At 36.3% G+C, this 23,099-nt stretch overlaps 2 protein-coding genes across 5 annotated transcripts; one reads left to right on the top strand and one right to left on the bottom strand.

Annotated features, from left to right (window-relative positions):
- Window positions 1–599: 599 nt before the first annotated feature.
- On the bottom strand, window positions 600–10,804 carry xkrx (XK related X-linked). Its single transcript, XM_051860442.1, has 4 exons — window positions 10,642–10,804; window positions 10,063–10,572; window positions 2,670–2,935; window positions 600–2,150 (listed from the first exon to the last, which is right to left on the bottom strand). The coding sequence occupies exons 2-4, from the start codon at window positions 10,413–10,415 to the stop codon at window positions 1,348–1,350; spliced, it is 1,422 nt and encodes a 473-aa protein (XP_051716402.1). The 5' UTR covers window positions 10,416–10,572; window positions 10,642–10,804; the 3' UTR covers window positions 600–1,347.
- Window positions 10,805–10,967: 163 nt separating this feature from the next.
- arl13a (ADP-ribosylation factor-like 13A) lies at window positions 10,968–22,379 on the top strand. 4 transcript variants are annotated; one of them, XM_051860445.1, is made up of 10 exons: window positions 10,968–11,613; window positions 17,335–17,448; window positions 17,768–17,847; window positions 17,946–18,195; window positions 19,690–19,795; window positions 19,989–20,194; window positions 20,492–20,588; window positions 20,676–20,943; window positions 21,266–21,382; window positions 21,628–22,379. In XM_051860445.1, exons 2-10 carry the CDS (start codon window positions 17,390–17,392, stop codon window positions 21,690–21,692), a joined length of 1,248 nt encoding a protein of 415 aa, XP_051716405.1. In that variant the 5' UTR covers window positions 10,968–11,613; window positions 17,335–17,389; the 3' UTR covers window positions 21,693–22,379. The 4 variants fall into 4 exon arrangements, with proteins under 4 accessions (XP_051716405.1, XP_051716404.1, XP_051716403.1 ...); XM_051860444.1 differs by lacking the exon at window positions 10,968–11,613 and adding an exon at window positions 15,170–16,223 and having other exon boundaries at window positions 17,768–17,838; XM_051860443.1 differs by lacking the exon at window positions 10,968–11,613 and adding an exon at window positions 15,174–16,223.
- Window positions 22,380–23,099: the final 720 nt, after the last annotated feature.

Below are 23,099 nucleotides of genomic sequence, written 5' to 3'. Positions count from 1 at the left end.
AGGACACAGGAAGTGTCCTCATAAACCATGTTTACGTTGTAATACTCATGTCGTTATATACATTTGTGTCCTCATAAACCATGTCTACAACACACACACACACACACACGAATGAACGTATCACATAGCCTATAAATAATAAGAAAATTAAGACTATTTTTTAGATTTTTTATTTTAGTTTGGGCACAAATTGGCATAATTTCCTCTCACATTACAAATGCGTTCAGACATTTTACTTTTACGTTTTGCTTTCCATTATGTTCACTCAGTGATGATTCTCATTACTATATTACGATTAAGAAATTGTCCTACAATGTTTTTATATTAAAAGCAACTCAACAAAAACCATAAATAAATATTTGACAATTTAAATTATGCGTAACATACAGTTATAGCTAATGTATTTTTTTCTGTTACAGCATTCACGTTACAACATTAGACTATGTACATGTTTTATTTCTTTCTATTGATTTTGAATTGAAATATGAACCACATATACTCTAAACGGGTTTCATGTGATTCACCTGAAAATCTTTATTATGAGCCAAACACTTTTGTAAAGGCATGCTTTAGATCACAATCATAATTATCAGGCATGATTCAAATATTCAATGCATCTTTATTCATATTTTCCAAATCAGTACTAAAGAGGCACATAATTCAGGCAAACAATATTTCCATACAAAATAAACAAACAAACATCTCTTTTGCCAGTGGAAAATTAAGAACATTAGTCTATTCAGGCACAAAATTACAATCACACAATATTAAGGCAAATGCAAGTTCAATTATCAACATTAAAGACGGCTCTCCAAACTAAAGGTTTAATAAAAAGCACAGAGCTGCTGAAGCAAACCTAAGAAAAGTTCAGAAGGCTCTTTGGCTAGTTGAGTCACAGTTTCCTGTAAAAGGTTAGTACAGCAGGTACCAAAATTGGCATATTTCCCACACACCTGGCTTACAGACTGGCCATGCAGCTTCCTAATGAAAGCTGCCTTTGTGAATCATCACAGCATAATTCAACCGGAGGCATTCTTTGGTCATCAATGGCCAACAAGAAGAAATGGGTCAGACTTCTACAATTAATAAATGATGAGCTACCCTCTCCACATAAATGTAATAAGGTTGTTATCATGCTCTACACCACTTTTTTGGAGGACAGCTCCAAATGGCATAAAACAAAATTCCTGAAGCTTTTGGGACCCTATATAATCTATTGTTCCTTCACTATGTACAGTAGATATAGCATAGTTCATCATCTCAAAATAATACTCCTGAGTCAGGATATGTGCAAATACGCCTAGCATGGCCCCAAACAGCGCTACAATAACAAACAGCGGACTGAATTCATGCTGCCTCCATGATATCATCCAAAATATCAGTTTCTCTATCTGTCAGGTGGTTAGTGAGATCAGGAGGTGCATGTTCCCGAGGACCATCTGCATGGTCTGCAGGTAGCTCGGATTGTTTTTTCCTCCAGCAGCATGCACAACGTAAACAGTCCTCGACGTTGTAATGGAAGAGTCTGCGGCAGGGATGGCAGAACTGATGGAAGAGCAACATGAAGAGCACAGCCAGGCTGTAGCACACGATAAGTTGCACCACCAGCAGCGGTGTGCACACGTATACATAGAAGTCTGTCTTGTAGTAGTACCACAAGACGATGAGGGTCACATTCTCTATAAAGCGAACGGTGTAGTAAATCGCCAAGCGTCTCCAGCGGGGCTGTTTCTCCACCAGGTCGTGGTCGGCTAGGTCCAGCTGCACGGCGGACCAGCAGAAAATATTGATGCAGGCGTAGAGGAGCGTGACCATGCAGAGCACCACGGTGGTGCCCAGCTTACTGAAGTTGTTCTCTATGTTCTCAGGCAATGATGCCTTCCTGGCCCAGAACTCAACCCATGGTTGGAAGAAGAAGATGAACAGGTTGGTCAGGCCCACCAGGATCACCCAGAACGTGAGCGCTGAGCTGAAAAGCACCAAGGTGGTGATCCGCGTGGCAATCTCTAACCCTCGCCAGAGGATCATGCACAGGTAGGCAGCAGGTTTCATTCGCACTTTGTAGTCATCGTACTTGATCTGTATGGCCAGAACACTGCAAACTAAAGCCCCGTATATGATTGATATCAAGGAAATGATCATCAGGGCAACTGTAAACACAAATAGGATGAGCATTAGTGTAAACGATATCGTACACTTTATGATGAGGTTATGATTAGTTAACTACATTAGCTAACATGAACTAACAATGAAAAATATAGTTCACCCCAAAAAAAAAAAAAAAGTCATCATTTACTCACCCTCAAGTTGTTCCAAACCTGTATACATTTCTTTGTTCTGCTGAACACAAAGGAGAATGTTCTGAATAATTCTGAAGAATGTTTGTAACCAAGCAGATTTCGCCCCTATTGGTGACCATAGTAGGAAAAAAATACTATGGTAGTCAATGGGGGCGTGAGATCTGCTTGGTTACAAACATTCTTCCAAATATCTTCCTTTGTGTACACCAGAACAAAGATATTTATACAGGTTTGGAACAACTTGAGGGTGAGTAAATGATGAGAAAATTTTCATTTTTAGGTCAACTATCCCTTTAATTAATTAATGGGATCTATTTGTAAAGTGTTACCAACATTACAGTTGGAATCTGGTAAATAAATTAAACTCACGCCGTGTGGGAAGGACATATTTTTCCTGAATGGTAGCGTAGAGCTGTAGAGTGAGCTGAGGAGCGGAGCCTAGGAAGGCCTGGATGACAGCTGTGCGTTTAAAGGCATTGCGGTGGACAGCTAGTTTGCGCTCAGAGTGTCCGATCTCACATTCGAAGGCTGGGCCTAAGCCTCTTCCATGCTTTAGCTTGATTTTTCTTGAAATTGTAACATATGGTTCCTCTTTTTTGCCTGCCTGGCAGTAAACAACAAGAGCTTCAATGCACCTGTTCAAAGAAGATTAAAGGAATCAGTTAGATATATGGGAAAAAAATAATTCTGCTGTTTACAATGGATTTTAAGAATAGGACTACTGATTCATATACACCATAAAATATAAACTTTGATTATAACTCTATTTACCAATTTGAGCAAACACAGCAGACTTTTACTACTCATACACTTTTAGTTTCCACAAGGTGGCAGCAATATCTTAGAGATCAAACATGTCAAACCAGTTTATCAGCTTGTACTTTGCTGAAATTTGAGAAACGTGTTGCTCATTCTGGGTGAAAACTTCACAACAGTGCTGTATGCATGTCCTGCTTGAGTACAACATTAACCCAAAATTTGAATAAAGTATTGCCTTTAAACTGTAATCAAATTGACTTTTAAAAGAAATAATACTTTTATTCAGCAAGGGCACCTTAAAGGGATAGTTCACCCCAAAATAAAAATTCTGTCATCATTTACTCACCCTCAGGTTGTTCCAAACCTGTATAAATTTCTTTCTTCTGTTGAACACAAAGGAAGACATTTTGAAGAATGTAGGAAACTGAACAGTTCTTGGGGAACCATTGACTTCCATAGTATTTTTTTTTTTCTAATATGGAAGTCAATGGTTCCCCAAAGCAGTCTGGTTACAAACTTTCTTAACTTTCAACAGAACAAAGAAATGTATACAGGTTTGAAACAACTTGAGGGTGAGTAAATGATGACAGAATTTTCATTTTTGGTTGAACTATCCCTTTAAATTGTTTAAAAGTGACAGTAAAGACATTTATAATGTTAAAAAAGATTTTTATTTAAAATAAATTTTTTGAAATTGCTATTCACAAAAGAATCCTGAAAAAATGTATCACTGTTTCAACAAAAATAATCTTAGTGACCCTTGTCAATCTTATTGAGTTGCTGTCATAGCAACAGGTTGGTAAAATCAAACCTGCTCGGGAGCAGGTGTCCTTTTTAATATGTCATTACTTTACTGTCTTGCCGCCAGCCAATCGCTGCATTGCTGATCATGGTTTTGAGTACTGATATCTGCCCTTTCCAATGAACACAAGGCGGCACAGTAATCTCAGACAATTTAATCCAGGCCAAATCCGGAAAATCATTTGAAGAACCAGAGTAGCCAGACATCAGTTATGACGATTAGAAGATCTGGCATCTGTCAAATCATCTCAGATGTATTAAGCGAGGTACGAAGAATGGACCCCCCTGTACTGTGGGTATGTTTAATCAACTTTATACTCATGATTTCCTCTGTTTCTAGTCCAGAGCAGGAACACAAAAACACTGTGTCAAGGGCTGTGTGTACAAAATAAAACCATTTTTATAACAAGAGCCCTTGCTACACTCTATAAAATTATAGACCAATTAAAGTCTGCTGCCTCTTCACAAGACATTATTTCTCCACATTAGGGGTGGGCGATATGACAATATTCTTATTTCCTCATATGAGAAATTTTATTTCACAATATATATCATGATATAGTTATTTTGTGTTATTTTATCTCATTTGTTATTAAAAATTTATTCTTATTAAAGCTAAAAAAAAAGTTATTCTGTAAAAAGAATCTCCTTTGTTTGATTCACATTAACGACAGAGCAGCAGGTATATTCGACTGCTGTCTCTTTACACCCAACTGTTTACTTTCACTTGAGACATAACCGGCTGTGTTTACATGAATACTCAATACGGCATTTTGACATAATTGCATGTGTATTCAACCATTCAAGCGCAGCTAGGTGTGAAAGAGAACTAAATTCATGACTAAATTCATAAATTCATAAGATCTCATGCTCAGAGATGCAGCTTTCTATGCATGCGCTTACACTGTGTGTCAGCCAGCTTATGATGTTAAAAAGAGTCAAGCTCTTTATATTCTCATTTATGTATTTCATCACTGTGAAGTGTAAATAGTGCTATATATACATATCGCAAAATATAACAGTATTTATCATCATACCGCCCAGCCCAACTCCACATTTTTTCAAACAGATACTCTGATGCAAATGCAAATACTCTGGGACCTAGCCTCCTGTCTTTTATAAACAAATGCCTCAGCACTGGAACAGTACCAGACTATCTAAAATATGCAACAGTCAATCCAGAATGTAAAAAAAAAAAAAAAAACCCTGATTCCTCTGTCCTGTCTAATTTTAGATCTCTCTCAAATCTGCCTTTTATCTAAAAAATTTTAGAAAAAGTGGTTTTGAAGCAATTAGTACAATTACATTTCTGTCAGGCTTCAGGGCTCTCCACATTACTGAAACAGCTCTTCTCAGAGTGTTAAATGACATATCTCTCTCACCTGTGGCTCTCGTACTTCTTGACTTAACAGCAGCATTTGATACTGTCAATCACTTCATTCCTATCTCTTGCTTGGAGCATTACATCAGTCAGCGGGGAATATTCTTAAGTGGTTTATATTCTATTTGACTAACCAGTTTTTCACGGTCAGCATTGATAATTTTACTTTGTATAACCCTAAACACTAAATCACAAAGCATTACAGTAATATTATCCTTAATGGGATCATTTACCCAAAAATGGAAACTGTCACCATTTACTTATGTTCCAAACCTGTATGAATTTTTTTTTTTTTTTTTTGTGGAACATAAAAGATGATATTTTGAGAATTTTTTGTTCCCCTCCATGTAATAGAAGTCAATGGGAACCAAAACCGTTTAGGCACTAAGATTCTTTAAAATATTTTCTATATGGTTCCACAGAACAAAAAAAAAAAAAAAAAAATATATTGTATAGGCCATTCACACTGATTGTGTAGTTAAATTGTGTGAGGTTGTCACACCTCTGTGTATTTAGTTGGCAGTTAGCACCACTTGTGCTCAACTGCTATATGCAACGCATCAGGTGACAGATCATGTGTGCTTTGCTCTGCTCACACTCTTACCTCACCAAATGTCTCTGTTGCTCATATCATCTCAAATCTAAACCTAGCCCTATCTCAAAATGAAAATAACTGACTTCCGCTCGTTTTATCACAGCATAGTCATTGTGAAAGCCTTTTTTTGCTGTAAAACGAGAAGGATGCTTTCAGCAAGAGTTCAACTCTTTGACACAGAATGCGGGAAGAGGCTGTTTCAGTTCGCATGAGTGGCCATGTTTTTTTGAAAACATGTAAATTAGCCCTAAAAATAATATTACATGTTTGATTTTCAGTGTTTGTTTAACAAGATACCATTAACTGCACTTATACATTTCAAGAGCACAGAAAAAAGTTTATACCAGTGTTTTAAATGCCTCAGAAATCTTTTGCAGTAAAATTCATGAAAAGCATCTACAGATATTATAAAAAAAAAAAAAAAGAAGCTATTTAAGACATGTTACATAATCTGATGCACAACATTATGACACGTATAACGTGCGGGTCAATTGTAATCTAATAAAGCGAGAGTTGTCTGCCTTATTAGAATGCTTGGCCTGAGCTGCACAAAGAAACAGGAGCCTGTTAAAAAGTTGTTTTTCAGAGCTTGGTAAAATGATTACTAAAGACAGCCTCTGGTTTCTACAAGGCAACTACAGCGCCTGTTATTATATAAGGAGATGATGAAGGTGGCTATTTTGATCTTGATATTTAATACTTGCCAATGGTGGATGCTTTTTTTTCCATCCAAAGGATACAGTTTGTAAGAATTCAGTATGCATCTTCTGTGTTTGCAGCCCAAATTTGTGACCCTGGACCACAAAACCAGTCATAAGTTGCTGGGTGTATTTGTAGCAATAGCCAACAATACATTGTATGGGTCAAAATTATCGATTTTTCTTTTATGCCAAAAATCATTAGGATATTAAGTAAAGATCATGTTCCATTAAGATATTTTGTAAATTTCCTACTGTAAATATATCAAAAAAAATTTTTGTAAGTAATATGCATTGCTAAGAACTTCATTTGGACAACTTTAAAGGCGATTTTCTCAATATTTTGATTTATTTGCACCCTCAGATTCTATCTCAGCCAAATATTATCCTATCCTAACAAACCATACATCAATGGAAAGCTTATTTATTCAGCTTTCAGATGATAATTTTCAAAGAAATTGACCCTTATGACTGGTTTTGTGGTCCAGGGTCACATTTGGCAAAACACAACCCTTCAAATATGCGTTAACGATGCAGAGTTGTATGACCAATACCAACAGGAGAAAACATTCACATAAATACACAGCACTGTTGTCAGGCCAGAGGGTGACCAACCCCCCAAACACCCAACCAACCCCCCTAAGCCGCCACTCTGAAATGCTGGCCCCCCCCAAGCTCTTCATTCAAGAAATACAATAAGATGTTTACTGTGAAACAGGATGATCTGAGTTTAGCAAGATAAGACTATTCCTATTCAAGAGAATGTTTTTATGACATTGTGTCAGATATTTATAGAGCTGACCCTACAACTGATCTGCTCTTTACAGTCTACTGACTGCTTACTGACCTCAGCTCAGCATACCAGAGAAGGAGTTAGTCCACAAGTTGGACCTGCATACTGCATTCCTCTAATATTTTTTTCAGACTTGACAATAATAGTGGAAACAGATGTTGCCTATAGTGTACACAGTCAATCATAGAAGAATACCTTATATAAATAAATAAACCTTAAAATGATAACCAGCCACTGTTCCTCTTTGAATTTCAATTTGATCTGAAGCTTTTGCAGACCTGAAGACTGAATGCTAAACCACATGCTTTTTTTCGGTAAGAAATCATCTGCAAAGCAAAGGCATTTTTAATATAAACAACTTAATTTGGCAGGTGGTAAGACAGTTATAAATATACATTTTAAATACAATAGTCAACATTTGAAGTGGATCAAAAAAGTTCAAAGTTGTCCTAAGAAGAAGGTTTTAGGACAACTTTGATGAAAGGTTTTGATCCACTTCAAATGATGACTACTGTACATAAAAAGCAAGTGTAGTGCACTGCTGACAGTATAAATCTGTTGTTTACACTAGTCGCAAGACTTGACAATGATTTCTGCTGTATACAGTCAACAGCCTTTGATATTTGAATACAATAAGACACAACCTAGATAGTATCTGTCCTTGTGTGACCTCCCACATTATCCTAAATTACAGTGTCATTAAAACAGAGTAGAATAACTGAAGGTAGACAGAGAAATGACACACCCTTAGATTTAAATTCCAACCAATAAGATTGAATCCCGCTGGGAACTTTTGGTTTTACTCTCATTTACATCCTAAACTCCCCAAACTCCACCTTAATAACCGGGAAAACATGTTAGTACTTGCTCAACAAGACTGAAAACATTTTGAAATTTGAAACACACGGATGCCTGAAGTAATGGGAGTACTGTATCTGAAAGGTGTTTTGGGAGACTTCTCATATTTTCAGTAACAGTTTGAACTTTGAAAATTCTTAAAGGGTTAGTTCACCCAAAAATGAAAATTCTGTCATTAATTACTCACCCTCGTGTCATTCCACACCCGTAACACCTTCGTTAATCATCGGAACACAAATTAAGATATTTTTCATAAAATCCGATGGCTCAGTGAGGCCTGCATTGCCAGCAAGACAATTAACACTTTCAATGCCCAAAAAGCTACTAAAGACGTATTTAAAACAGTTCATGACTACAGTGGTTCAACCTTAATGTTATGAAGCGACAAGAATACTTTTTGTGCCTCAAAAAAACAAAATAACGACTTTATTCAACAATATCTAGTGATGGGCGATTTTCAAAACACTGCTTCATGAAGCTTTACTAATCTTTTGTTTCGAATCAGTGGTTCGGAGCGCGTATCAAACTGCCAAAGTCACGCCCCGCAGTGGTGAACTACTGAGATTTTGGAACACTTATGACATAACGAAGCCTTGTTTTTTGAAATCGCCCATATTGTTGAATAAACTCGTTATTTTGGGGTTTTTTTGGCGCACAAAAAGTATTCTCGTCGCCTCATAACATTAAGGTTGAACCACTGTAGTCACATGAACTGTTTTAAATACGTCTTTAGTGGATTTCTGGGCATTGAAAGTGTTAATTGTCTTGTTGGCAATGCAGGTCTCACTGAGCCATCGGATTTTATGAAAAATATCTTAATTTGTGTTCCAATGATTAACGAAGGTGTTACGGGTGTGGAACGACATGAGGGTGAGTAATTAATAATAGAATTTTCATTTTTGGGTGAACTAACCCTTTAACACTGACCCGTGACATTTTATATTAAACTATAAGGATATGTCTAAATAAAGGATGCACAGATACAAAATTTCGGCACCTATACTGATATCTGATTATTCAGAATGACATCTACCTATGCCAATATTTTGGTGGTAATGTCTCAAGCTTTCTGCTGTACTGTTTGAATGTTCTTATGCTGTCTAATTCTTGCGCTAGTATAGACAGTATGATAACCTTCTCTGAAAATATCAGTATTACACAATTTGATTCATTTGTAAATATTTCAGGTAGGCCTACATGTTAATACATGTTAAATCTCTCCCAACTATACAGGGAACCCTCAATCAGTACATTACTATATAATTTTTAAGTTTAAAATGAATAACTTTAACATAACCTATTATAGTCAACTACTAAGTCATTATTTTTGTTTTGTTTTTGCACACAAAAAGTATTCTCGTCACTTCATAAAATTAAGGTTGAACCACTGCAGTCACGTGGACTATTTTAACAATGTCTTTGGTATCTTTCTGGACCTTGAAAGTGGTGGTTAAATTGCTGTCTATTGAAGAGTCAGACAGCTCTCGGATTTCATCAAAAATATCTTAATTTGTGTTCCGAAGATGAATTGTCTTACGGGTGTGGAACGACATGAGGGTGAGTAATGACAGAAATTTCATTTTTGTGTGAACTAACCCTTTAATTTCATATTCTATTGTGACAGTTTATAGTGACAACATGAGCCAGAAGACATTGCCACAAAAGCTCAATAAGCATTCAATGAACTATCTTGCACAATAACAATTCTTGGACAATAATGGTGGATATACTCAATAGCTTTTTTTTTTTTTGTAGCCAAGCGTTTCAAGTGAAACTGACTCATTAAAATAAACCTACCATGATATACACGTATGTGTTTACAATTTCAATATTGTGTTCATGTGACCATAAAGTGCCATCATCTCTCACACTCATACCTTATGATAGGCCCCATCTGAAGCAGATGCATGAAGAGCACAAGGGGTCGGTCTCTCCCCAAGTCCCGGTGAACGAACGTCAGCGTGAGCTGGGTCAGCACCGACGGAACCAGCATGAATGTTATAGTCAGTCCCATCCACACCACGTCTTCACTCTTATGGTAACTGCTGATGAGCACGGAGGCACATATGAACTCCGCGCAGTACAGGACCGTCGACCACAACACGCTGAAGGGTGGATAGACTTTACTGTGGTTGATCACCATCATGACACCGTTCTCACTCGGGTTCGCGGCAGACTGCTGCGCCACCACCTCCGTGATGTCATGCTCGCTCGGCTTGTTGTTTTCCATCTTCCCCACTTCTCGTGCCCTTTATATGTCTCGATCCGCGCAGCGTTCGTGCCATTGTTCATGAAACTTCATCGTCGGTGTTTCGGATCTCAAATGACCGTCTGCGTAGTCCATGTATGTTAAGTCGGCTTAAATGCACATTGCCACATATGCAGTACTGGGAAAGAAAGTAACATTAGTATATATGCATGTAGTGAACTTTCGTGTTTTAAAGCATACTACGTACCGATCTAGACATTACGATGCCACCAACATCGATTCATTAAACTGTCAGATTATTTCCATTTCGCAGAGAGAAATTCAACGGAATTGTATCTGATCAGAAAGCCAGGTGTGTCTTGACATGCAGCGACTGAAAGCCTGCACTGTCTCTGCCTGCTGGATTCCCACAGGTCCTAATGCACACCGGATGCGGTTAACCAAATTATTTGTGCAGTAGGCTACATAGCATGCATCTGTTCTAATGTGTTATATTCTGCAAGTCTTCTTTTTCTTTTTCACATCACATTAAAGAGAGGGCAAACTGATGGCAGCAAATTAAGAAAATCGCGAATTTATTTTCTATTCTGATGGCAGTATATTTGAGGCCTTAATATAACAAGCATTTCTTTTTTTGGCTGTCTATTTTTATTCACATGAAATGCTAGAGCAGGGGACAGCAGGATTGCCAGGTTTTCACAACAAAACCCGCAAAAAACTAGCCCAAAACTAGCCCAATTGTGTTTTTGGCGGGGTTCCCCTGCTAAAATTCGCATTTAATGGGGTTAAATATTTACGATGCTGAGCTTCTGTGTTTACGTCCAAATGCTGGCTTAGTATTGGCCGGCTCATGCGTCGTGCTGCTCACGTGATCAGAGCCGGCCAATACTGAGGCGGCGTTCGGACGTAAACACAGAAGCTCTGCAACGTAAATAGCATACCAGAATGACAGGGGACATGAATTTGTTGAATAAAGTCGTTTTTTTTTTTTTTTTTTGCGCACAAAAAGTATTCTCATTGCTTCATAATAAGGTTGAACCACTGTAGTCACGTTGACTTTTTTAACAAAGTTTTTACTACTTTTCTGGACCTTGAATGTGGTAATTTTGTTGTTTTCAATGGAGGATAAAAAAAAAAAACCTCTCGGATTTCATCAAAAATATCTTAATTTGTGTTCCAAAGATAAATGAAAGTCTTACGGGTGCAGAACGACATGAGGGTGAGTAATTAATGACAAATTTCATTTTTGTGTGAACTAACCCTTTAAGTAGCCCAACTTGGCAACACTGGGGACTTTGATAATGCTCAAAGATGTATGGACAAACATATAACAAAAAAAGAAAGCTTGTACTCACAAGAATTTGCTAAAGTGTAATTTATTTTATTATACATGCCGTTTTTGTGTGTGTCCCTTTAAATGCAAATGAGCTGCTGCTCCTGGCCACTTTCCAGAAGAGGGCGGAGCTTTAACAGCTCACGCTTCGGTTGCTCAACACCAACAAAGCTGGAGAATCTCACAAGCAGCCAAAATGATTATTGTCAGTAGGTGTTCAGCCTTACATTGTTCAAACCGGAGTCAGACACTGATGGAGAGACTCAGGAAGAAGTTACAACTTTTAGAATGAATCTGGATGTTTCTGAATGGTTAATGGATATGTAGTAATTATTATGTAGTTGCTGTGGAGTTGATTCAACGGGAATTCAACGTGTTCTCAGGGGCAGGGTTTATGTGATTTTTAAGGTTAGTGATGTCACTAACCCAGGAAGAAGCTTGTTGTAGTCCCTACCAGCCATTTGTTGTAGTCCTTAAACAGAGAATTCTTTAAAAGAAAATATCTCCCTTTGCAATGAACTTTGAGCGTCTTTTGAACTTTGCAGACATTTTTTATGCTCTAACAGCAACATTACACACTAACTAAAGTTAAAAAAGTGAAATCATAATCAACCACCCCTTTAAACTGATATTCATATGCACATTGCTTGAATTTGTGGCAGTGAATACTGGCACAATATGGAATCAATGAAGAAATTCAAATTATTATCTGTTCCTAGTCTTTTTTTTTTTCAAATCTAAATGTTAGTATAGAGATTTCTATTTAATGTGTCAGTTGGTTGTCTTTCCTACACGAGTAGCGACACATAGTAGTGCTGTTGTTGTTGCTCTGCAGTCCCATCCCCACAGATTCATTGTCCCAGGCTGAACTAGCCATGATCAGTAAACAAATGCATATGGTCTACTCTCAGATCCACACTCATCATGCTCGCAAATGCCTAGTGAATCATAAGATAATGCCAGAGATTAGTGAACTACATGAGCTTGTGGAACTGTACCTTAGATAATATGGTATGTGCAGTTGTCCAGCTTGTGGCATGGTCACTGAGCTGTTTCCATTTGTGTCATGACCAGCTGACGTGGGCTGTGCCTGCGCTCATGGCTCTGCATGAGTTTAGTCTGCAGATGAAGTAAGCGCTTGCCAGTAATTGCTTAATCAGATCAGACTACATAGGAGAAAAGAGGATGTTGCTTTTGTTTTGTTTTGGCAGTGGCTACATCCGTTTTAAATGGAAGAAACTTTATTACCTTTATTATATAGTGCTTTATACAATACAGATTGTTTCAGCTTTACTGTAATAAACAGGAAAATAATGATGAATGACGCAAACAGAGTTCAATTCTGCTGTAAAGCCGCTCTAAGAAGACTCTTGTAATTGTTCAGCTGAAGTCATTTCAATGTTTATTTGGTTCAGTTTAAAACCTGTGTAAAGTTAATCAGTTATGAAGTAAGTTCAATTCAATTCAGTAATGTCTTAAAATTTAAGTTTAAATACCTCTGGTGTTCAAAAGTATATCATATACTTGACTTGAGGAAACTCAGTGCTGTAGTTTATCAGACCCTACCAGATGTAAACATTATGCTAACTTCCCAACTGTAATTCTAGAATTCTTAGAAAATAAAAAGCAGCTGATAAAACAGCAATCTTTTTGAACACGTATAAATTCAAATTAAGTTGGTTTAGATAAAGGTTGAGATTCAATGCTGTTTGTTCATTGTGCTTAAAACAACCTTTGACTTGAAATCTTGTGACAGACGCAAGGTTTTTTTTTTTTATTATTATCATAATTACAGTGTACCTGATATGAATTAAGGGCAGGAAAGACAGTTTGGTGTGGTTGCTGAAACTTTGACCTGAAATTGACTGTTGTATGGAGTGATGCTGATAGACTTCATGTAAAATGTATGGTTAACTGTATACAATGGCTCAAAAAAAGTATTTGTCCCACTTAAAAATGTATGAATGTCATTGAATTAACAAAATATCAAAGATAAGAATGTTTTCAAAACAATATCATTTAGAATTGAGACAAAGTATTCAGATGCTAATAGTTAATGTGATGATGACCTACATTTGTGGTTATTACCTGCATTCAGATTTAGCATTTTTCTTCAGGTCAGTCCTATGTTCATAATAAAAAATGTATTTATTTAATAATAAAAGTTTAAATGTCAATGTATTATCTTGTCCTTTTAACAGTTAAGGGGTTTTCCCGTGACTGACAGCGCTAGTCAAAGCATTTAAAAGTTGCGTCTTGTTCTGTGTTCACAACAATTCAGTCTTTTTTAATGTAAAAGTTTTCGCTACTGAGTGACACACTCATAAAGACAGTCTTTGCCGCCATCTAATGGCGTAATAATGTAACTTCTGTTGCTGTTCATGGTCAGGGACTATTTTTTTCCGGCGGAAGGAACAGCACAGACTCTCGTTCCTTATTGCTTATGTGAAACAGCTTCTCGAAAAAAAAAAAAAACATATTATATATATATATATATATATATATATATATATGTATATATATGTATGTATGTATGTATTAGGACGATTTTGTCCATTTAGAATTGAATGGATTGTTGTATAGTCTGTAAAAAGGGTGCTGCAGGGATGACACATGTAGGCCAAAACCAGAAAACAAACATCCTATTCCATCATTCTTAAGTCAATGGATTTTTTGAATGGGTTTTTGGTTAAATGCCTAAAATAAGGTCTATGGTTAACACAAGCTCAAGATATTTTTGCGTTCTATTTTTTGCGTAGCTACGACATAAAATACAGAAGTAATACCCCACTTGTGATTTTTTGTAAAGCTTTTAAAAGCTTTTGTCTTGAAAAATGCAATTGCTAACAAGCTAATCAGATGAGGTTGTTGAGGACATTAAACATCATCAGTCAAACAGGTAAACTCATCTACTCACTATAGTCTGCTTTTACGTCCACATTGTGTTTATATTTGCATTCTTGCAAACGATCTAACTCAAACTTTCAGGGATTTTTTTTTTTTTAAATAAAGACTAAAAAAGTTGTTGAAAGTTAATGGTGGTGATGTTGATTTCATGCAGCCGTGGTGTAATTCATTTTTTACTTCTGGCCATTGTGTTTAGGCTTTAAAATTCATAAAAGCTGTGTTCATTTGTGAAGATTATCATGATGAACAAAATGTGTAAGAATCATACACTTTTCTTGTTCACTGTATACTTTCTGAAATAACCTTAAAAGCCTATGGAAAAATCCTTATGGGTTTTGTCAAGGGAACCAGGGTGATGATAACTTCCGGGTTGGCTTACAAAAACATCATCACTGCAGTAGAAGTTGCTGTTTTTGATTAAAGATTATAAGGGCACATAATTAAAGGGTCAGTTCACACAAACATGAAAATTCTGTCATTAATTACTCACCCTTATGTCGTTCCACACCCGTAAGACCTGCGTTCATCTTCAGAACACAAATTCTCCTACATTCTCTTACGCTGTTTACGTCCAGCACTTCCAGGTTCTACATCAGAACGGCGACTCATTATTGGTCGGCTCCTGCGTCAGCATCACATGCATGCGTTGTGCTGCTCACGTGAACAGCGTCGGCCAATACTGAGCCGGCGTTCTGACGTAAACAGCATAGGAGAATGACAGAAGAGAATATATTGTTGAATAAATTAGTTATTTTTGTTTTGTTTTTGCGCACAAAAAGTATTCTCGTCGCTTCATAAAATTAAGGTTGAACCACTGCAGTCACGTGGACTATTTTAGCAATGTCTTTAGTACCTTTCTGGACCTTGAAAGTGGTGGTTAAATTGAGCCAGACAGCTCTCAGATTTAATCAGAAATATCTTAATTTGTGTTCCGAAGATGAACGAAGGTCTTACAGGTGTAGAACGACATGAGGGTGAGTAATTAATGACAGAATTTTCATTTTTGGGTGAACTACACCTTTAAAAAATAATGATGTGAATGGATAACTGCATAGTACTGCAGTATTCCATAACAAAATGAAACATCCATTTTTATTTCATTGTGATTTTATTTCATTTAACTCTGTGGATAAGCAGCAGCAATAGTCTTCTGAAGTTGCAGATTTTAGAAGCAAATAGGTGAGACTGCGTCATTGGGATGCTTTATCTGTCAGAGGTGTGTAAACGACAGTATGACGTCATGCTATGATGGTACCCACAATGATGTGCATTAGACTAAGTAGTAATAACTAAAAGCGAAGTATTTATAAGAATGTTTGCGTATAGTTGACTTGTAATAACCTTGTAGACGTCTATATTTGGCCCAGTTAAAGAGACCTAAACAAGCCATTCAGAATGGCAGCTTGCCATTGTTTTCAACTTGTGAACCATATGATTGGTTGTAAGGATGTGATGGCGTTCCTTCCAAGCTCCTCCCACATGAGGTGACAGGATTAGAAGAATAAGTAGAGCCTGATTAGTTTTTAGCAGCCTTGTGCAAAATGTTTCTGGAGAGACAAACAAAAACGCATGGAGTCTGACATACTACTGTGAGTAATGTGATGTATATATATATATATTTTTTGTTATATATATTTTTTTTGTTTAACTACATATAAACCATATGATGTTATTCATTGTGTGTCTGCATATGTCTGTATACTCATCAACGCTGTTAATGATCATGTGGTCGTGCAGAGGAAGTAGACTGAATATGATATGGTTTTTTGTTTACAAATTTAGAAACACTCTAAAATGATTTTTTTTGTTTGGTTCTAGAATAAAGTTACACACTATATTTATAATCCACACTAACATGTTGATGTCCTGTATCTGTAGTCAAATATGCAGTTTAGAACTGACAGTTGTAGCATCCTTAATTATATATAAGCTGTCAGTTAAACATTTATGTAGAAAAATTGTTTACATTTATTTTAAGGTTCCAGACATATAGAGTAACTGATAGGTGGGCTGTTGCAGTGCATTTGCTTGGTTAAAGGGGTCATGTGTTCAGAATGAGAACAACGTAATTGACTCAGACTATTCTTTAAAGGCTTACAGGGCTGAACAGATGTCCAGTGATGGACCAAGCACTAAGATAACAAACCTCCCTACATCTCAGTCAGCTGTAAATGTAATTAGACTACTGTGTGTTTATACTCTGGACAGGCAGCTGCTGTGTGAATATAACTAGGTTATCTTTGCATTCAAGAGCTTATTCTGCTAGTTGGCTCAAAAACAATGCCTAATCAGCTCTTTTGCAGTGTTGTGATCTCTTAAAGCCAAGAAAATGAAGTACATAAGTAATGCTTAAGTAAATTTTTAAATAAGAATTTAAAAATGTTTTTAAAAAAATAAAAAAGTAAAAGCAACATTAAAAATTATAAAATGCAATTTTTTAAAAATATAAATAAAATACTTTAAAAACCAAAGTGAGAACATCAGCTCTTTCTCATAACTGATCCTGTATTTTATCATACTGTTTGATATCTTATTTTAGGCCACTTTAAACATTACAGGTACAGTGTGGGTGACAGAAATTTGAAGTCACTAATGAATCCTTAATTATTGAGGTTAATGCTTGTGCGAGACACAACAGCTGGGGTTTTACACTTATTTACAGGCCATGCAGTGATTGAGTGTCCTGTTATCTGCACTCAGGTACGAGTTAAGGAGACGATGGTGCTCTCCCTGGTGCTCTCCTCCTCAGGTCAACATGTTCAACCTCATAAGCAATTGCTGCAGCTGGGTCTCCAAACTCCAGCAACCCCTGAGGTACCAGTCAGCCAAGCAAATATATACAATTCTATATGTTTTGTTGTTTGTTGATCAGAAGGGAATAGAAAAGGTTCTATATAGAACCTTAAAGGGTTCTGCCAGGCTCTTAGAACCTTTTAGGGGCTCCCATCATGGGATCATTTTATGGTTTTGAGTAATTAACATATGAATGAAACAGCTCGTAAACATACTATAACACTAGAAAAAATTGAAAGTACTATGTATTCATTTAAGATACTTCTATAGAATTTTTTTGGCATAAAGGGTCAAGAACATATAGGGATTTATACAGAACTGAACTAAGCTTGTTTTATAGGAAGATCACAGTGCTAGTGGTTGGTTTGGACAAAGCTGGAAAAACATCTTGTGTCAGAGGGATGTTGAGAGGTAATTTAGGTAATTTTAATTAATGAAAGATATATTAGTGAGAGATTTGCAGATACTAATTTGACTGCAATTTGTTGCTTTTTTTTTAATGTTATGTAACTGTTCAGTGCCCCCTGGAGATGTAGGTCCCACCCATGGATGTGTCCGCACTGAATTAAAGCTGGAGAACTACTTGGTTAACATGCTGGATATGGGTGGGGCTCCAGAGGTTCGGGGGTCCTGGAGAGAGCATTACGGTGAAGCTCACGGCATCATCTTTGTGGTGGATTCAAGTGACAGACAACGAATGAAAGAGGTCAAAGAAGCTCTAGTGGACTTGCTGAAGCATCCAAGAGTAGCAGGAAAACCTCTTCTTGTGTAAGATGCCCCTGTTTAATGATTAACCTGTTCACTGTCACCCCCTTTTAGAGCATAGATCTGAACTTAAAAATGGTTGCAATTCATGAATGCTTTGGAATACAGATCATAGGTTGGTCTTTTTTTTAAAGAAGACACTCAGTGGATTATTGCAGATAGTCCACTTTAGACATTCTACTAACTATAAGTAACTTTGCAACTACATGTCAACTACCAGTCAGATTATTTATTAGAAATGAAAAAATGAAATTTCTGTCATTAATTACTCACCCTCATGTCGTTCCGAACCAGTAATACCTTTGTTCATCTTAGGAACACAAATTAAGATATTTTTGATGAAATCCGAGGGTTTCTGAACCACACATAGGCAGCAACGTCATTGCACCTTTTGAGGTACAGAAAGGTAGTAAAGACATCGTTAAAACAGTCCATATGACTACAGTGGTTCAAACTTAAAGTAGGTGGTTCAACCAAAAAGAATTCTTGTTGCTTCATAACATTAAGGTTGAACCACTGTAGTCTCATGGACTATATTCTGGACCTCAAAAGGTGCAATGACGTTGCTGCCAATGTGTGTTTCAGGAACCCTTGGATTTCATCGAAAATATCTTAATTTGTGTTTTGAAGATGAACGAAGGTCTTACGGGTGTGGAACGACATGAGGGTGAGTACTTAATGACAGAAATTTCATTTTTGGGTGAACTAACCCTTTAATATTTGCTAACACTTTATTTTAATGGTCCCACAACAGACATTCTGTGGCTATAAGTAACTTTGCAACTACATGTCAACTTATTCTACTAACCCAAACCTTAACCATAAGTCTACTAATACTCTATTCAGAGTTAGTTGACATGTAGTTGCTAAGTTACTTATAGCCAGTAGAATGTCTGTTGTGGGACTATTAAAATAAAGTGTTAGTAAATGTTAAAGGGTTAGTTAGTACTGTCATTAAGTACTCACCCTCATGTTGTCCCAAAACTGTAAGGGTTCTAATAATTTAGTTAGTAGAATGTCTGAAGTGCACTATTGAAATAAAGTGTAACCCAAAATATTTATTTTACAAAATCATTTGAACTCTAAAATTGCTAGAAAATCACGTCTATGGTGTCAATATGTTTAAACAAATTGTTTTCCAAAGTTAATATCAGAAAAACTGAGGCTGCTAAAAGGTTTAGAAGTACCTAATTTATGGTGATTACTAAAATATATAATGAAAAAAGGCAATAAAAAGCTTGCCATGTGTTCTGCTACCGGGACACTGATAGTTAACAGGCTACATCATCATTCTGATGAAAATATATCAGTTTATTATTATAAAAATGTTTCATTATGTTCTCTTTTTTTTCCTGTAAAAAAAAAAAAGCACCACTACAAACAAATCAGTTTTAAAATCAATATAAAATTCCATTTTAAGAAGGTACAAACTGCTGCCCTAAACCATCTTCAGTGTCTAATCACTGACTTATTTTGGCCATTTCTATCTCATAACAGGCTGGCCAATAAACAGGACAAAATGAATGCTCTGCTGGGAAATGAACTCATCGAAATTCTCTCCCTCGAGAAGCTGGTCAACCAGAGCCGGTCCCTTTGCCATATTGTGAGTACTGTGGACCAATAAAAAATAAAAATCTGACATATGCAAAACATATGATAAACCTTTAGGAAGTAATTATGTAGTAAAGAAACTGATAATATGTATTGTTGGATTGTAAATGTTGAAGTTTATGGCAACAACTTGATTGGTTATCTGTAGTTTTATTACAATATATTCTGCTGATCTTAATCTACAGGAGCCATGTTCTGCCTCAATGGACCTGCGTCGCTGGTCAGACAGGAAGACCCTGCGAGGTCTCAGATGGCTACTGCGAGCCGTGTGCCTGGAGTACCCAGACCTCTGTGCCCGTGTGATGAGAGACGGGAGGCGACCATTAGGGCCAGAAGAAAAGGAAAGGAGAGGAAAAATAGAGAAGAGCCGGAACAAATCTAAAGAGGAGAGGTGAGGGCTGCTTTATTATATGAGATAATATACACACACCACCTGTCAAAAGTTTGGGGTCAATACAATTTTTGAATGTTTTTGAAAGAAGTCTTCTTATGCTCACCAAGGCTGCATTTATTTGATCAAAAACACAGTAAATTATTATTATTATTATTATCAATGTTAAAAAAACAATGTTAAAAATCTTACTGACCCAAAACTTTTTAAAGGTAGTGTATATATGCTAATTTGTGTACATATAATTAGATAAGATATACATGTAATAAGATGCACACAACTAATCTTGTCTTGCAGAACACGGACAAGCAAAACAGATATCCGTCAAGAACATCACAGTGAAACTTTAAGGAAAAATGGGACTCTGCAACCAATCAAAAACATTCTAAATAAGGTTATAAATCTTTATCATGGAAATTTTAACAGATCTATACTGTTATATTACTCACTTCACTTATTGATTTACCCTTTGATATTTTAGGAGAACTCTTTAAAAAAGAAATTAAGCAAAAAGAAGAAAGTGAAAGTTAAAATTAAGAAGGAGAGTCCAAGCAGAGGAGTAAATGAAGAAGAGGTGGAGGAGACAGAAGGAAATGAAGCAGAACAGGAACACAGCAGCCAGAAAGAAAAAGCAAACAGTGCATTGCTGCCACCGAAACGTGGAAAGCTGAAACGCAAAGCCAAAGTAAAAGAAGAGAACTTGGGTATACCAGAATCCCCCAACAGTGAGGTCTCCAAACCCTCTAGAGGTACTTGGTGTCAGCAACTGAATACGGAAGCCTCTACACTCTTAAAAATAAAGGTTGTTTATTGGCATTGATGGTTCCATGAAGAACCTTTAACACCCATGGAACCTTTCCATTTGACAAAAGTGTCTTTATAGTGGAAATGGGTTCTTTAGCTTATTAAAATGTTCTTCACAAGAAACTGGTTCTTTTAAGAACTGTTCTGAAAGGTTCTTTGGGGAAACAAAATGGTTCCCCCACCCAGAACCATTATTTTTAAGAGTGTATGTCCTTGTGAAATATAGCATCATATTCCCTCTCATGCTTTTTACCTACTTATTCACAGGAAAAGAGGAAAGAAAGAGAAAAAAGAAGACTGTTAAAGTAAAACGAAAGAACAAGATAAACACAGAGGAAGTTCCCACTGCTTATGCACAGCCTGTTGATCTTTCAACTACTTTCGGTGAGCATCAGTGACCTCTAAACCGCTATTCATTTTGATCAGGGCTGTTCTTGGGATGAATTTTGGCTTTGTGGGAGGAATTTTAAAACATGCATATATGAACTTTATACTTATTGTAAATAATTGTTCTACACTGATTTTAAAACAATAAAACAAACAAAAGAATTTGCTCAAAACAGACAGCCCTGATCTGTAGAAATGTAGGAGACTAATTTAAAGCATTTAATTTGCCTGTTTCCTAATAGACCTTTACCGAAAAGCAATTTTGGCTCTCAAAGCCCGACAGGAACAGGACATTGTTTCGAGATAGTGAAGAAAAAGGATCCTGGATGTTATCACACAGATTGAAGAAATGGATGGCTTATGAAAATGCTGAACCACATATTGATGTCGTTTACCCACTGGATGATGAGCTGAGCCCATCTGCAAACTAGTTACTGTTTTGTATTGGCTAGAAGATCATCATTAATACTTTTGTAAAGACTTTTTGGGGTAAATTTTCGTAAGAATATGTATAATTTGTATTGTATTAAGAGATTATTGTGAAATGACTGCAAATTAACTATTCAAGAAGTTCTGTTTTGAAGAAAGACTAGCCTTCCTATGAAGATGATAGTGTCCTAAAAGACTTTTGTATTATTAAGATTTTTCATTGTGACCTAACCTAAGACAGTATCTGATGGTTTACCATGGTGTACATTGCAATGACTTCTCTATAACTTATTTATCTACGAATGTGAGATGTGTTCTTTACAGGTTTGAATAAGAAGTTGCCTACCCTTTTTTGTGAAATTTTATTTATTTGTACATGTACCTTTTTAAAAAATATGAATCCATTTCATTTGAGCCAATTTGTACTTTTAATTGATGTGCGATGGTTTTATAAGGAGAAAAAATTGCATGATGGGATACTTATTTCTCAGAATAATCATCCCTGAAGTTTTTCCACCAAATAAAAATGAAAAATAAAATCCTGAACAAAACATTGTGTTATTGTAATATCTTATTCTAGCCAAGTTTGATTAACCCTCACATTGTGTTCCTGACATTTTGACAGGGAGAAGATTTTCTTTTTTCCAAAAATTCTAGTCAGTGTTATCACATTGGTCTAAAATTTACTGTCTTTGCTCACACAGGGTATAACAACTTCACTTTTTTTCTACCTTGTTATACTCATGGTGTTTCTGGTCAAAACTGACTGGCGTACAAAAAAGTCTACCCTCAAGTCAAGTAGTTCCAAACCTTGTATGGATTTATTTATGACTTCCAACGGGACCCATTAACTGTTTGTTTACTGACATTCTACAAAATATCTTCTTTTGTGTTCAGCAAAATAAAGAAATTCATACAGGTTTGGAACAACTTAAGGGTGAGTAGACGATGACAGAACTTTCATTTTTGGGTGAAGTTACTATCCCTTTAAAAGCTTTTTTTTTCACCAGTTAGCACGATGTTAAACAAGTAGGCTAGCCTAGCTGTTCGCTTGATATCTGAAGGCTAACTGAAAAAACAAAACAAAAAAACAACTGGAAATATTTTGAGCTTAGGTAAAATATTGTCATATGCATTTTAAGAAAGTCTAAATACACAGTGAAGTGATTTTCTATTATTTCTAATCAGGCACCATTCATAAAAAAAGCTATCTAAACTAACTGAAAGTTTTTGTTGAGGATTTTTGCATCTACATACCGAACATAATTGGTTTCTCCTTGGAAGG

This window comes from Ctenopharyngodon idella, chromosome 14 (genome assembly GCF_019924925.1).
Source record: "Ctenopharyngodon idella isolate HZGC_01 chromosome 14, HZGC01, whole genome shotgun sequence".
Classification (NCBI taxonomy): domain Eukaryota; kingdom Metazoa; phylum Chordata; class Actinopteri; order Cypriniformes; family Xenocyprididae; genus Ctenopharyngodon; species Ctenopharyngodon idella.
Note: the sequence above shows the minus strand (reverse complement) of the source record. Positions and strands in the feature narration are given on the sequence as shown.

What these genes read in the sequence shown, in the direction of transcription:
- xkrx (XM_051860442.1), bottom strand. Translation starts at nt 10,415, where the DNA reads ATGGAAAACAACAAGCCGAGCGAGCATGACATCACGGAGGTGGTGGCG. An exon ending in CAGATGGGGCCTATCATAAG is followed by an intron (nt 2,936 to 10,062) that starts GTATGAGTGTGA and finishes TTCTTTGAACAG; the next exon opens with GTGCATTGAAGCTCTTGTTG. An exon ending in ATATGTCCTTCCCACACGGC is followed by an intron (nt 2,151 to 2,669) that starts GTGAGTTTAATT and finishes TTGTGTTTACAG; the next exon opens with TTGCCCTGATGATCATTTCC.
- arl13a (XM_051860443.1), top strand. Translation starts at nt 16,204, where the DNA reads ATGGAGTCTGACATACTACT. An exon ending in AAACTCCAGCAACCCCTGAG is followed by an intron (nt 17,449 to 17,767) that starts GTACCAGTCAGC and finishes CTTGTTTTATAG; the next exon opens with GAAGATCACAGTGCTAGTGG. An exon ending in GCCGGTCCCTTTGCCATATT is followed by an intron (nt 19,796 to 19,988) that starts GTGAGTACTGTG and finishes CTTAATCTACAG; the next exon opens with GAGCCATGTTCTGCCTCAAT.